Source organism: Megascapheus bottae, chromosome 21 (assembly GCF_031878675.1).
Source record: "Megascapheus bottae isolate mThoBot1 chromosome 21, mThoBot2.hap1, whole genome shotgun sequence".
Taxonomy (NCBI): Eukaryota; Metazoa; Chordata; class Mammalia; order Rodentia; family Geomyidae; genus Megascapheus; species Megascapheus bottae.
The window spans coordinates 27,651,782-27,664,995 of NC_143529.1; the positions used below are offsets into that span (position 1 = coordinate 27,651,782).

At 39.3% G+C, this 13,214-nt stretch overlaps 1 protein-coding gene across 3 annotated transcripts in view; it reads right to left on the reverse strand.

Moving 5' to 3' along the window:
* The window catches only part of Pax3 (paired box 3), a 96,777-nt gene that overhangs the window by 16,096 nt on the left and 67,467 nt on the right, over window positions 1-13,214 (reverse strand). For all 3 annotated transcript variants that reach the window (XM_090354397.1, XM_090354398.1, XM_090354396.1), the window contains exons 6-7: window positions 5,948-6,113; window positions 4,540-4,754 (exon numbers count right to left, since the gene is read on the reverse strand). In XM_090354397.1, the coding sequence (XP_090210523.1) occupies window positions 4,540-4,754; window positions 5,948-6,113 (381 nt within the window). The remainder of the gene's footprint in view (window positions 1-4,539; window positions 4,755-5,947; window positions 6,114-13,214) is intronic.

The window sequence follows — 13,214 nt, forward strand, 5'->3', positions numbered from 1 at the left end:
CTTTCTTTAAGGTATCTATTAATTGCTTAATAACAAGCACAAAAAAACTAGGAATCCCATTTTACAATGCTTCACACATGTTTTAACTCATGATTTCCAAGACTGAAGAGTCAACAATACATCAATTTCAATACTAGTAAAAATGTCAAATAAAACATTCAAGTAATTTTAGCTCATAGAAGAGCCTCTACTGAGGGTCATTCACTGAAGGTTATTGAAAGGATTGATGTTGAACTGACTGCAGTGACTCAAATACCTTTATATTCACTTTAGTGTGAATTAATAAGTAGAGAAAACCAATGAGGAGATACAAAGACAGAAAAAAAGACCAGATTCAACATTTTGCACACAACAATCTTGAAAAGGGTAGACAAATGAAGAGGAAAAGAGGAGGGAAATGCAGCCAATAATCCAATATGTATTCTACAAAATTAAAAATGAGGGAAGGGGTGGATAGGGGCAGAAGGAGGGAGAATAATGAAAGGGATGACATTGATCAAGATGCATTATATTTATAAATTGGTTTACTACATGGCAACTCCTCTGTACAACTACTTGAAGATAATAATAAATTGAATTCCTTTTAAAGTCTTAAGACTGGAAAGAGCTTAACCACATTGTACAGAAATATGAATAGTGGTTCCCTGTGACAATTTTTCCAAATATAAAAAACATTATAAAGTCCCCCTTAGTTTACTCAGTAAGTTTGCCATCCTTTCATACCTGAGAATGGTTAAAAGATTAATAACAATCCTCTAACAGAAAGAATATAAGCTAACTTGGACTCACAAGTATAATAAACTAATCTCTACTAAAATGTTTTAATGTGATTTCTGCTCCTTTTTTTCCATGAAAAACTGTTTCCTTTTTGCTCAGCCATGAATGGTGTAGATTGGAGTTTAAGCATGAGTTCCAGATACCAAACCCCCTTCCCTCCCTATCAGTCCTAGAGCCAGCATCAGTCCAGTTAACAGTAGGCATCCTCTGAATCAAGTGCTCAGAAGACCAGAGAGAGGTGAGAAGGTAGAAGAACCGGTGGGCAGGAAGAGAGGAATGTCAACCCCTATCTCAGTTCCATTGGTAACATATGATCCAATATAGTAATAAGCACTCCTCTATGACAAGCAGAAACTAAGGGTCAGCACTCTCCTTTCAGTCTCTTCTTAGCTAACAGACAACCTAGGTTGTTAGACCTGGGCTTTTGGCTTCATAGGTTTCTTTACTCTCTTTCTTAGTACAGCCACACAACCCAAACCAATGTAGGCACCTCTTGTCTAAATAGAACATTCCTGGGAAGTGATAAATTCCACAAGATATAGACATATTAAGCTCTATTCCAATTTTCAACTCCATTATTTTGGAAATATGTCTGGTAAATATGGATTCACTCCATGTCTCCTCCAACTTTGCCTGAGGAAATAAGGAGAAACTGGAGATTCTTTTTCATATCTTTTACAATTCATAGGGAATGCCGTAAGAAGTAAGAGAACAAGGAATCCTTGTAGGGGGTTTTAAGGTGCAAATATGAAGTTAAAATACGATATATCCTGAGTATTTGCAAGGTTTATTACCTTTACATAAGGAATTAATGTATATAATACATAGTTTTTAAAAATCGGGGAGAACTGCCTGTGGAATTTTCCATTGCTTGATATTGGAATGATTCCCATCCTTTCATCAACTCTGAAATCATTGCCAATCTTCTCAAAATTAAGGATTAATAGCTGAAAGATCAAGTTCTAGCAATTCCACTTATATAACACTTAAACAGCAAAATACATGTGTCATTACTGCATATGAGAGGCTAGCAATTTTACTTATTGAACACAGGCTTGTGATTGTTGCATTCTGGTGAAATAAAATAAGGTTCTAAGAACTGCCAATGGAATGCTACATTGTACCTTCAGCAGCTAGAGTAAGAGTTCACTTCTGTTAAAACTGTTAATCATGGGGCCAGGAGTTTGGTCTAGTGATAGAGTGCTTGCCTAGCATGCATGAAGCCCTGAGTTGGATTCCTTGCTACCACATACACAGAAAATGCCGAAGTGGCACTGTGGCTCAAGTGGTAGAGTACTAACCTTGAGAAAGCCCAAGGACAGAGCTCAGGCCTGAGTTCAAGACCGAGGACTGGCAAAAAAAAAAACCCAACAAACTGTTAATCATGTGAATGTTTAGAGTCCTATTTAATTGATCATATCCAAGTATAATTGTGTCTTTTACTATTCATTGGATTTACTTGTAGATTTATAGACACATTCTAATTTTTACAGTGAGGGAAACCATGCAACCTATGTTTTTTTGGGTCTGGGGCGAGGGGGTTGGGAGGGAAAAAAACTGGGAGAAAACAAGGAAAGAAATGTGAATGCCTGACATGTAACTGCAAACCCTCTGTACATCATTTTTACAATAATTTAAAAAAAAAACTCGACTGAATCATGTCCATGAAAAGCTTTTCTGAAGCTTAGTGTTGGTGGTTCATGCCTATTATCCTAGTTTCTCAGGAAGCTAGCCTAGGCAGAAAAGTCTATGAGACATCTATCTCCAATTAACCAGAAAAAGAAAGAAAGAAAGAAGAGGAAGAAGAAAGAAGAAAGAAGGAGGAGGAGGAGGTGGAGGAGGAGGAGGAGGAGGAGGAGGAGGAGGAGGAGGAGGAGGAGGAGGTGGAGGAGGAGGAGGAGAAGGAGGAGGAGGAGGAAGAGGAGGAGGAGAAGAAAAAGGAGAAGATGACAAAGACGATGACAGAAGTGGAGTTAAGGTTCCAATGGTAGGACACTGTCCTTGGACAGAAAAAGCTAAGGGAACTGAGTTCAAGCTCAGACTCTGAGTTCAAGCCCCAGTTTTGGTACATGAGCAAACTCACAGGAAGAGAGAAAGGGGGAGAGAGAGAAACAGACAGACAGACAGAGAAAAACTTCTGTGGACCCGATCTACTCATGCTAAAAATTGCAGGAAAAACTCTTCTGATATTATTCTAAACATCAAAAAAAAAGCTTTTTATGACAAAACTGAAGATTTGAAAGATGATTCCTTGAATGGAAGTCCCTCATTGTCATGCTAAATCACACATACAAATGCCAACACTGAGAAATTAGAGGTATTAAAGTCCTGTAGGAAGTGCTTCCATTGTTTCCATGCTGTTATGGTACAGCTGAGCCTTCAAGCCACCTCCACTTTCTTTCTAACCCCTGAATGTGCTATAGAAAGCTATGAAACTTAATTACATTTACTGTTACCCCCCCCAAAAAATAAAAAGGGATTTATGAACTTTTGCCTTGAGGCAGAAATGTTTATTCCATTGCCTTTGCTATCCATTCTTTTCAACTCTCAGGGCTTTGAACTTCTCAGCTGCTCAGAGTTATCACCGTTGCACAGAGCCCAAAAGCTCCACTGCAGAGACACACACCACAAGTTGAAGGAAACCAAGAAGGCCAAGATATATGAGTCGTTATTTTGGCCACCCTTTGTGCCATTAAAATCTCATTTTCTGCCTATTAGAATGCCCTCTTGGTGCTTAGACAGCGGTGATAGTCAGTGATTAGTGTGTAATTGACTATAATTGTCTTTTCACTTTTCATTTGTGTCATTCTGAGTTTCTCTCTGTTTTTCTAACCACCAGTAAGGAAAGGGAGAGAGAGAGAGAGGGGAGGGGAGAAAAAGAGGTCGAAAAAGATAAAGCTGTTAAAACTCTCCCTCTCAGCCCTGAAGAGATTCTCGATTGCAATTATAGATTGCCACCCCTTTGTGACATTTCTCCAAACTTAGTCAGAGGCTATTCTCACCACCTGGGCCAATTGCTTTCTAATAAAATCAAGCAATCTGTATTTAAAACAACTGCTAATAATGTCAACCCCAGACAGATGCCACATGTAGGAAACTTAACCATCTCTCTGACATGCAATTACCAAGGCAATTTATTAATACAATCACCCAAGAAAAAGCTCATACTCCAATGCAAATTAGAAAAACAATTACAACATTCAAATATTTATATATCCCCAAAGAGCAGTAATTCTCCTAATTTGTGCATTTATCACTCATTTATTGCAGACTTCTGTTAGTCCTCAGATGGGTTTCTCTCCTCTCTGTCTCTCTCTGTCACTCTCTCTCTCTCCAAGGCTTGTCTGCTCCAGTGTTTTCTTGTGAAATACTTTTACTAAAAACCTTCTCAAGCTGACCAACTGCCATTTTGAAACAACAACAACAAAAACCAAAGTGACCCACTCAGTTTGTGAAGTTCTTTACCAAAGCCCAGAGCCAGGGATAAAGAAGACACATGACAAATGCCTTGACAGCTAAGTATAAACATAAGGTCACCCTGATTACATTAGAAGTCTCTTGAATTTTAAGTCGAAGCTACGACTTTTGATGCCTCCAGTAGGAAAGGGTAGAGAGAAAGGAAACCAGAAAACTGAAATCATGTGGCTTGTATAAAGAATACATTATGGTTTAAATTTGGTAATTCATTATCCTCCTGCCTAAGGGAATTGACTCTTTGGTTCTGGTATACAGCATTCATCTGTCTAGAAGCACGGGACTGACCTGAGGTGAAAGGCCATTGCCAATGGCGGGGTTCATGGGGTTGGAGGGCCCCGATGGAGGCACAAAGCTGTCTGTATAGCTGGAAAATCCATGCCTGGTGCTCGGAAGGCAGTAGGCAGAGCTGCTGTCTGGGTTGGAAGGAAGACTGCTTTGGTGTGCCGTGCTGGGAGGAAGCGGTTGAGGTCTATGAACAGTGTTGCTGGGATCCGACACAGCTGAAATGAAGAAGATGATCAGCCATGAAGTTCCTTTGTAGGCCCGCCCAGCAGGCTCAAGGCCAGCATTCACAGGTAGCCGAGCCAACAATCGTAGCTAATGGTCAGATCAAATGTTCAGTCCACATGGTGTTTCTCTAACTTCACCCAACAAATACATTCATATCTATGCCACTCTATGTTTGCAAGCCCCAAACATAGCATGCATTTTCGTGGTACATTCACACCAAATATTTATAGATAACCCCCAGCCCAGAATTTGAGTGCAGAGCTCTCATTAACAATGCTAAGAAACTTCTTAAGATAGGGGCAGCTACTGTTCAGTGTGAGAATTTCACATCCATACGTCTCAAATTTCTCATCAAATGGACTTTTGTGTCTGCTGGTTTCTCTCTGTGTCTGTATCTGTGTGCCAGTCCTGGGAATTGAGCTAAGGACCTTGTTCTCTCTCACTTAGATTTTTTTTTTCTTTTTTGCTTATAGCTAGCATTCAACCACTTGTACCACAGCACTTCTGGCATTTGGATAGTTGATTGGAGATAAGAATATTGCAGACTTTCTGCCTGAGCTGGATTCAAGTCCAAGTCCTCAAAGCTGTCTCCTGTGTAGCTAGGATTGCAGGTGTGAACCACCAGCATCCAGCTCAAATGTACTTTTAATGTGTCTAAATATTCAGATGCTAGCATAGCTTCAAGTACTCAGAATGCTGTCTTTCAAAATCCAAAAATAATATAGTCTTAACAATTTAACGTGATCCCATCAGGATCCTGTGTGCCAGCCAATAGTGACTTTATCAATGCTTCTCTCCCTATTTTCCTACTATCAATAGTAACCATGATAGAACTTGGCTTCACTGCAAATTTGAAGACAAAGGTTGCAGCAAACTTTGAACAAAAGCGAGTCCTATGTTTATTTAGGAAGGTTGTTTGGTTTGAGAAATACCAAACTATCATTCTGTTACAATAAGATTGATGAAGTAGAATGCAGAGAGATCACCGAACAAACAACAAGCTGGAAATGTAACTGGAACACTCAGGATAGCCCAATGTCACCTGATTACCAGCCCAATATCACCTTATGACATCCCAATGGCTGGCAGGTCAACATCGTACACAGAATGCACTGTAGAAAGCAGCCACTGGGCAAAGCACTGGGAAGTTATATCTGAAGCTCTTTGAGTCTCCGTCTCATACCTTGTGGAATGGATGTGGGCTGGTAAGAGGTCTCCGACAGCTGGTATGTTGGCAGGGTCGGCATGGCAGCGGGAGGGAATCCCCCCGGAATGAGATGGTTGAAAGCCATCAGTTGATTGGCCCCAGCTTGCTTCCTCCATCTTGCACGGCGGTTGCTAAACCAGACCTATGGATTTAATTTAAAATTTGAGGATTTCACTGATGAAATAATAGTACATTCTTAATGAATTTTTCATGCTAAAGTAGATTAAAGGGCCCTCACTGACAGGGCAAATAGATGCAAGAACCCTTCGTCTTCTCTGTTGTTTGGGTATAGTGTAAGAGGTGAAAGGAGAGTTAATATCAGGGGTCAGGATAGGGGCTCCAAGGGCCTCTGTGGCCTGCTAGCCTCCCCCACCCCAACCTCACAATGACCATGGAGAGGGATTGCTGAACGGAAGTAGGAACAACAAGAACTTCCCCTGACGACCACCAATTATTTCCCCTCCTCCCTCCATTATTAGCCTTCTAGGAATCCATGAGCCTATGTCTCACACATGTCCTAAATTTGGCCTTGCCTATTACATACGCCGTGCCTTGTGTTTTAAATTCTTATCAGTCTGTCTCCGTATGTCTATAATCATTATGGGCATACTTTCTAGATAGTCACATCAATTGCACAGGGAATAAAGGGATGGAGTCAGTCGCCATCTTTTTCAAAGTGTGACACATTGCACTGATCTCAATGGAAATAAATGCCAGGAAGAGTTTCAAAACAGGAAGGCATTCTTGTATCTAAATCATTCAGTGGTTATTTCCATTAACAACAGCTAAGCACCTATAAGACTCTGAATCAGGCACTGTTTTAATCAGTGCCCTGAGGTTCAGGAGGAAAAAAAAGAAAAGAAAAAACTAGTATAACCAAATGCCCAAATGCTTTCCAGAAATTCAGAGCCCAAATTTATTTTTAATGTATATCAATGGAAAGAAAGAGAAAAATATAAGAAAAGATATATAATATAAAGAAAAAATATACCAAGTGTAAGGTTGAAAATATACTATAAGTCTTTAGTAGGCTCATGGTCTTATCCAGTTGAGAATATCTGCAGAATCTTGGGATAAAATATGGAGGGCCAGGAGTTTGGCCTAGTGGTAAGAGTGCTTGTCTAGCATGCACGAAGACCCAGGTTCGATTCCTTGGTACCACATACATAGAAAAAAGCCAGAAGTGGTGCTGTGGCTCAAGTGGTAGAGCTCTAACCTTGAGAAAAATCCAAGGACAATGCACAGGCCCTGAGTCTAAGCCCAGGACTGGCAAAAAAAAAAATGTGGAGTAATTTTTCCAGGGCAAACACATGATATTTATTGCAAAATGAGAGATTTCTATTCATCAAAAGGCATTACATTCTTTTTTTTTCATTAGAAGTTCAGTGTGGAAGCATAGGCCTTGGAGTTGGAGGGATGGAGGTAAAACCACTACATTCAAGAGATCGCCATCTACGAGGAAGCAAGGACCCCCGCCCCCCAAATAATTTCTCCCTAGCAGGACAACTTCCATGTTTGGCAGGGCAGCAAATCAGGAGCATGTTAGAGTAGAGACAAGGTTTCAGAACATGTTGGGTTCTGAGCATGATTTCCACAAAGGAAAGCTCCAGATGGAGGTCACAGAAGAGAGTAGAAAGACTTGGACAGATCCTTCTTTAGCAACTGAGTCCTTGTTTAGTATGTCTGAGGCACTGGTTTTGAGCCTCAGGATTAGTGGGGCAGGGGGAGATGATACTTTATTTCTTAATAGGACAATGCTATAGTTATGCACAGGGTATAACTATTGTGTATAAAAGTTAAATATGTCCCATAATTTGAGAAAGAGAAAAAGGTAAGATTTCTTTCTTCTGGAGCAAGAAACCTTATTTAGCAATTACTTTACCCAGCATTTGCTCAAACTTCTATTACTCAAATATTTGTCTTTAAAAGAGTTTTGTCTTTTCTGGTTATTGTCGCAAGGTATTGGTAAGAAAAGTAGTTTCAACTTCCTAAAATATTAACATTTAATACTCCTAATGCTTCCAAAAGAAGGAAGCATTATTATAATAATTAAACTAAAGTTGTACTTAAGTTAATACATTGCCATGAGCTCAACCAAGTCTGTATCAAGTGTATTTTCTCTTTGTGAGCCTAAGAATGTATTACTATGGCTCCCATAGGCATCATGGGAAGAAAATCTTTCAAAGAAAGATCGGAGTATGAACAAGTGGCTTGAAGACTCGGAGGGTGAGAATTTAGGGCCATGTCTATGCCCCAGCGTACAATTCCAAATCATACTTAGCCATACTTGTAAAACTTCAAGACTAATAAAGAACTGACTTGGCAAGTCTCCCGCACCTCTTTAGACAAGCTGTGGACAGCATCTCTCCCTCTATCTGCACTGGATTGGGAGGGCTGATTCTCCTTCTGTCAGACAGATTTATCATCTTCCTTTCCAATGAGATTCTCCATGAGGAAGTCAGAAATCTGAACTTCACTTTTATCACAGGACATTTCCCATTTCTCCATCTGTAACCTTTAGATAAGTCATCCAGGCTTGACCCCTGGGATAGCTGTTCCTCATCTCCCCAGGAATTCCAACTTACCATTGATTCAAAGTTCCAGCTACACCATTATGCAATTTTTTTATTGTAATTAGTAAAAGGGTTACATGATATTTGCCAGATAGAAGGTGCATTAATTCACATACATGGATACCCTTTCACATGTCTTGGTACCCATTTCCCTCCCCCCCCCCACACCCCCCACCCGTCTTGGTTTTCCCCCCTTCCCTATCAAATTTCAAATATCCAAATACAAATAAATTCAATATATCAGATAACAAAGTGAGATACTATAACAATATGAGATAACGAAGGGACAGCAAAGGAGATGAGAGACAACATAGTACATTAAGGACAACAATCATTCATTATATGGCTTTTGTTTCAATATCCTGGAGGTCCTTTCAATTAGCTTCACATTATATGGCCTTATGTATCAAGATTTTGCTCTATTGCAGATCTCTGCTAGTAGAGCCCAAGGTTTCTACTGATTATGACGAATGAGGGAAAACATTGAGCCTAAGTTCCCTTGAGTCTGGCTTACTTCACTTAATATGATTTTTTCTAAGTCTTTCCATTTCCTAACAAATGGGGCGGTGTCATTTTTCTGACAGCAGCATAGAATTCCATTGTGTACAAATACCACAACTTGTTGATCCACTCATCAACTGAGGGACATCTAGGTTGGTTCCATATCTTTGCTATGGTGAATAGTGCTGCAATGAACATTGTTGTGCTGGTGCATTATGCAATTTTTAAAAGTAAAATAGTCTGTTTAAAGACTAAAGAAGATGACTCATGACTCTCAGCAACTATTTTCAAAAGTAGAATCAAACTTTTTGGGGTTAAGATTTGAAGTTTGTGTTCTCTTTTTTTTTCCAAAATTTTATATATATACACATATATATATGTGTGTGTGTGTGTGTATACATATATATATCAAAGGCACTGAGTAAATTCACTGGGGTGTATTAAAAAATTCTTATATTTTTAATATTGTATCAACTATATCTATTCAAAATATTAATGAAAAGAAGTCATTAGGGATGTATCCTAGTAGTATTTACCTAGCATAGAAAAAGGTCCAGGGAGGGAGTGGGAACAGGAGTTTGGCCTAGTGGTAGAGTGCTTGCCTAACATGCACGAAGACCAGGGTTCAATCCCTTGGTGACACATACATAGAAAAGCTGGAAGTGGTGCTGTGGCTCAAGTGACAGAGTACTAGCTTTGAGGAAAAAGCCCAACGACAGTGCTCAGGCCCTGAGTTCAAGCCCCAGGACTGGCGAAAGAAAGAAAGAAAGAGAGAGAGAGAGAGAGAGAGAGAGAGAGAGAGAGAGAGAGAGAGAGAGAGAGAGAGAGAGAGGAAGGAAGGAAGGAAGGAAGGAAGGAAGGAAGGAAGGAAGGAAGGAAGGAAGGAAGAAAGAAAGAAAGAAAGAAAGAAAGAAAGAAAGAAAGAAAGAAAGAAAGAAAAGAGAGACAGAGAGAGAGACAGAGAAAGGTCCTTGGAGTCCAACCCAAGCATCTCAAAGAAAGAAAAAAAAGAGAGAGAGTTGAGAAGTAAGTCTTCACTGGAAAATAAACCTTCATCAGGAAGTTTAAGACTTTCTCAAAGGAAAGAATTTGAATGTTGCTTAAATTTAGGCTAAATTAACTCTAGAGGACTATTCCTGCCAGGCTTAAGGAAGATTAACTAGACTGTCTCTGATTATTCAACCAGATTTTCTTTTTCAGTCATCTTACCAATGCCAATCTTTGCCTATGAAAAGAAGCCTTAAAGGAAAACCATTCCAAGGTTGTAAACTTGACTTACGTTTCAAAGTTCAGATAATTACTTAGTCCATTTTTAGTTGAAGAATAAAATTGTCCTTGAAATAATCTTCATTTTAAACACCTAGATGCCCAGACACCCATGGCGTACTCCTGTAATCCTGGCTACACAGGAGGCTGAATTCTGAAGGTCAGAGCCTGGGCTTGGGTAGGAAAATCCATGAGACTCTTAACTTTAAGTAAGCATCAGAAAATTGGAAGTGGCTCCAAGTGATAGAGTGCTAGCCTTGAATGAAGGAGCTCAGGGACAGAGCCCAGCCCCTGAGGTCAAGCCCCTCAACTGACAATAAACAAACAACACCTAAATGAGCCAAACACAGTGATGCTAATATGCTGTTATAATGCTATATTAATCAGAAAAAAACAATCTTGTTACCAGAAAGTCTTACATAAGTCTATAGAGAATTATGAATTCCTAACAGATAATCAATGCATACTCTACTGAAATAGATGAGTGTATACTATTAAAAGGTTCTCCTAGAGGATACTGATATCTCAGAATTGCAATTTTTTCCTTGTTTTAAAAAGAATAAGAGCAGCAGAAACAAAATGGCCTCTGATTTAACATTCTTGGAGGGAACATAATTTTATTTTCTCCTGGTATTTCACATCATGCTTGGCTTTGTGTAAGGAAGCGAATTAGAGGCACAGACACACGTTGGCCAGTAACCTAATGAGAAAGAATCAATTGATCCTAACTGCATGAGTACAAACATATACACAAACCCCCTCAAATCTAGGTTTCATTTCTTTTGAGGATTGTAGCCTGATTCATTTTCAACTGTCCCTAGACCTATTACTTCTTTTCTGTCTCTCTACCAAGTCCATAAACTACATTCTTGTCCCTTGAAAAATGACATGTACATGGATTTCTAGAGTAGGTTACTGTTGATTTTATTGAGATTAGAAAAAAATCATTGCCTCAACAATTAGTGGAAGCAAAATTTAAATTAGTGTAATGATCATACTAACTAAAAAATACAACAAAAATTGCAAAAGAAGAATACAGTTTTCCTACTATCTTCTCTTTGTGACTAAAAGAACCAATGTGTTCAGATTCTTAACAATGTAGGCTGTAAGAAACTTGATACTTTTTCACTGTAAAAATATATGAATGCTTTTTTATCCAAATGTGTTCAGTACAGACTAGGCAAAAATTAAATCCCAGCTTCTAACTGTAATCTCCTTAGCTTGTTACTTCAGTGACCTTGAAAAGCTTGCTTAATACCTGTTGGCCTCTAGTTTCTAGTCCATTAGATGCTAAATATCAAAGTTGCTTCACAAAATTGTGATAAATGAGAACAATAAAGCCAGAGAGCTTAAAAGAATATTTAGAACTTAAGCTTCAATAAACACCAACCATTCAGTTAAAAAAAAATCTTACACCCTGATTGCTGGTGGCTCATGCCTGTAATCCTAGCCACTCAGGAGGCTGAGATCTGAGAATTGCCTTCAAAGTCATTCCAGGCAGAAAAGTCCATGAGACTCTTATCTCCAAATAACCACTAGAAAAACAGAAGCTGCTCTGGGGCTCAAAGTGGTAGAGCGCTAGCTTTGAATGGAAAAGCTCAGACACAGTGCCCAGGCCTTGACCAAGAAAAAAAACAATTCACACTGACACTATTGCAAAAACACAGAGTTAAAGCCTAGCTTGTTTCTTGTACTCTGCTGTCCACACCCAAAGACTTCTATGCCAAGAAGAGCATCTCCAGTAATCAAAAGCCAGTTTGACTTGAGTGGAGGCTGAAGTCAAATTTGCTTCTAAGATTCATGATCTTAGAAGGGGCTAATTGCCCCTGAGCAAGTAAGGCTGATTTTTGTCCATCTATCAATTGCTGATTCCCATTTCTAGTGTTGTCCTCAAAGGCAATCTAACCAACCTACGTGTATCCTCCATGGTGATTTCAACAGTAATTTGAAAACCGAGGAGAGAATGTAATACTAATGCTTAGAGAGAGAAGCCACAAGATTTTAAAACATATGAATGCTAGATTGAATGATGGATGCTACAATGCCCAGTCCAGCCCAAGCAGGTTTATTTGAGAGACAATGCAAGTTACTCTGAATCTGCTCCTACATTCCCCTTTCCCTTTTCTTTTCTGATGACTCACTCTCCCAACCCATCTGTCATCCAGTCTAGACCACTCTATGGAGGGCAAGCAGGGGAGAAATGCCATGTTCCCACTGGTATGTGAGAACCATGACACAGGCAAACACCTATTCAACTGTAGGAGTAACTATACTTTTTCTTTATTATAGCCTTCAGGATTTTCTGTACCTGAACTCTGCAGGGACGCTAGATAACTAAATCATTGCCTTTTATTTTTTTAGAAGCCCAAATTCCTGATTCAAACAACAATAACAACAAAATAATGAAAGATCAAGCATTTTTAATTTGGAGATAAGGAAGAGATGATATTTGAGAATCTAAGGAAATCCAGAGCCCCTGACCATAGTTAACACTTGTGTACACACACACACACACACACACACACACACACACACACAGAATTTCACAAACCTTGAGTGTCGCAGATCTTCTGGATACCATCTGTGATCATTCAGGTCATCTATGGACCCAGGCCGAGATCATTTGATATGAGGTATCCCATATTTTTTTAAGTAACAACAACAACCAACAAACAAGCAGGACAGACTTTCTCAGCAAAACATATTTGACACATTGCAACCAATACCCTCATCTTCTGAACACACAGGTAAATGCTATTTCCACAAGCAGCCTCTTCATAAAATTCTGAAATGGAGTATTTCCTAAAACATTTAAACATCAAAAATATTTGCAACTAATTATTTCTTTTTTTGCCAGTCCTTGGTCTGGAACTCTGTGCCTGGGCACTGTTCTTGGGCTTTCT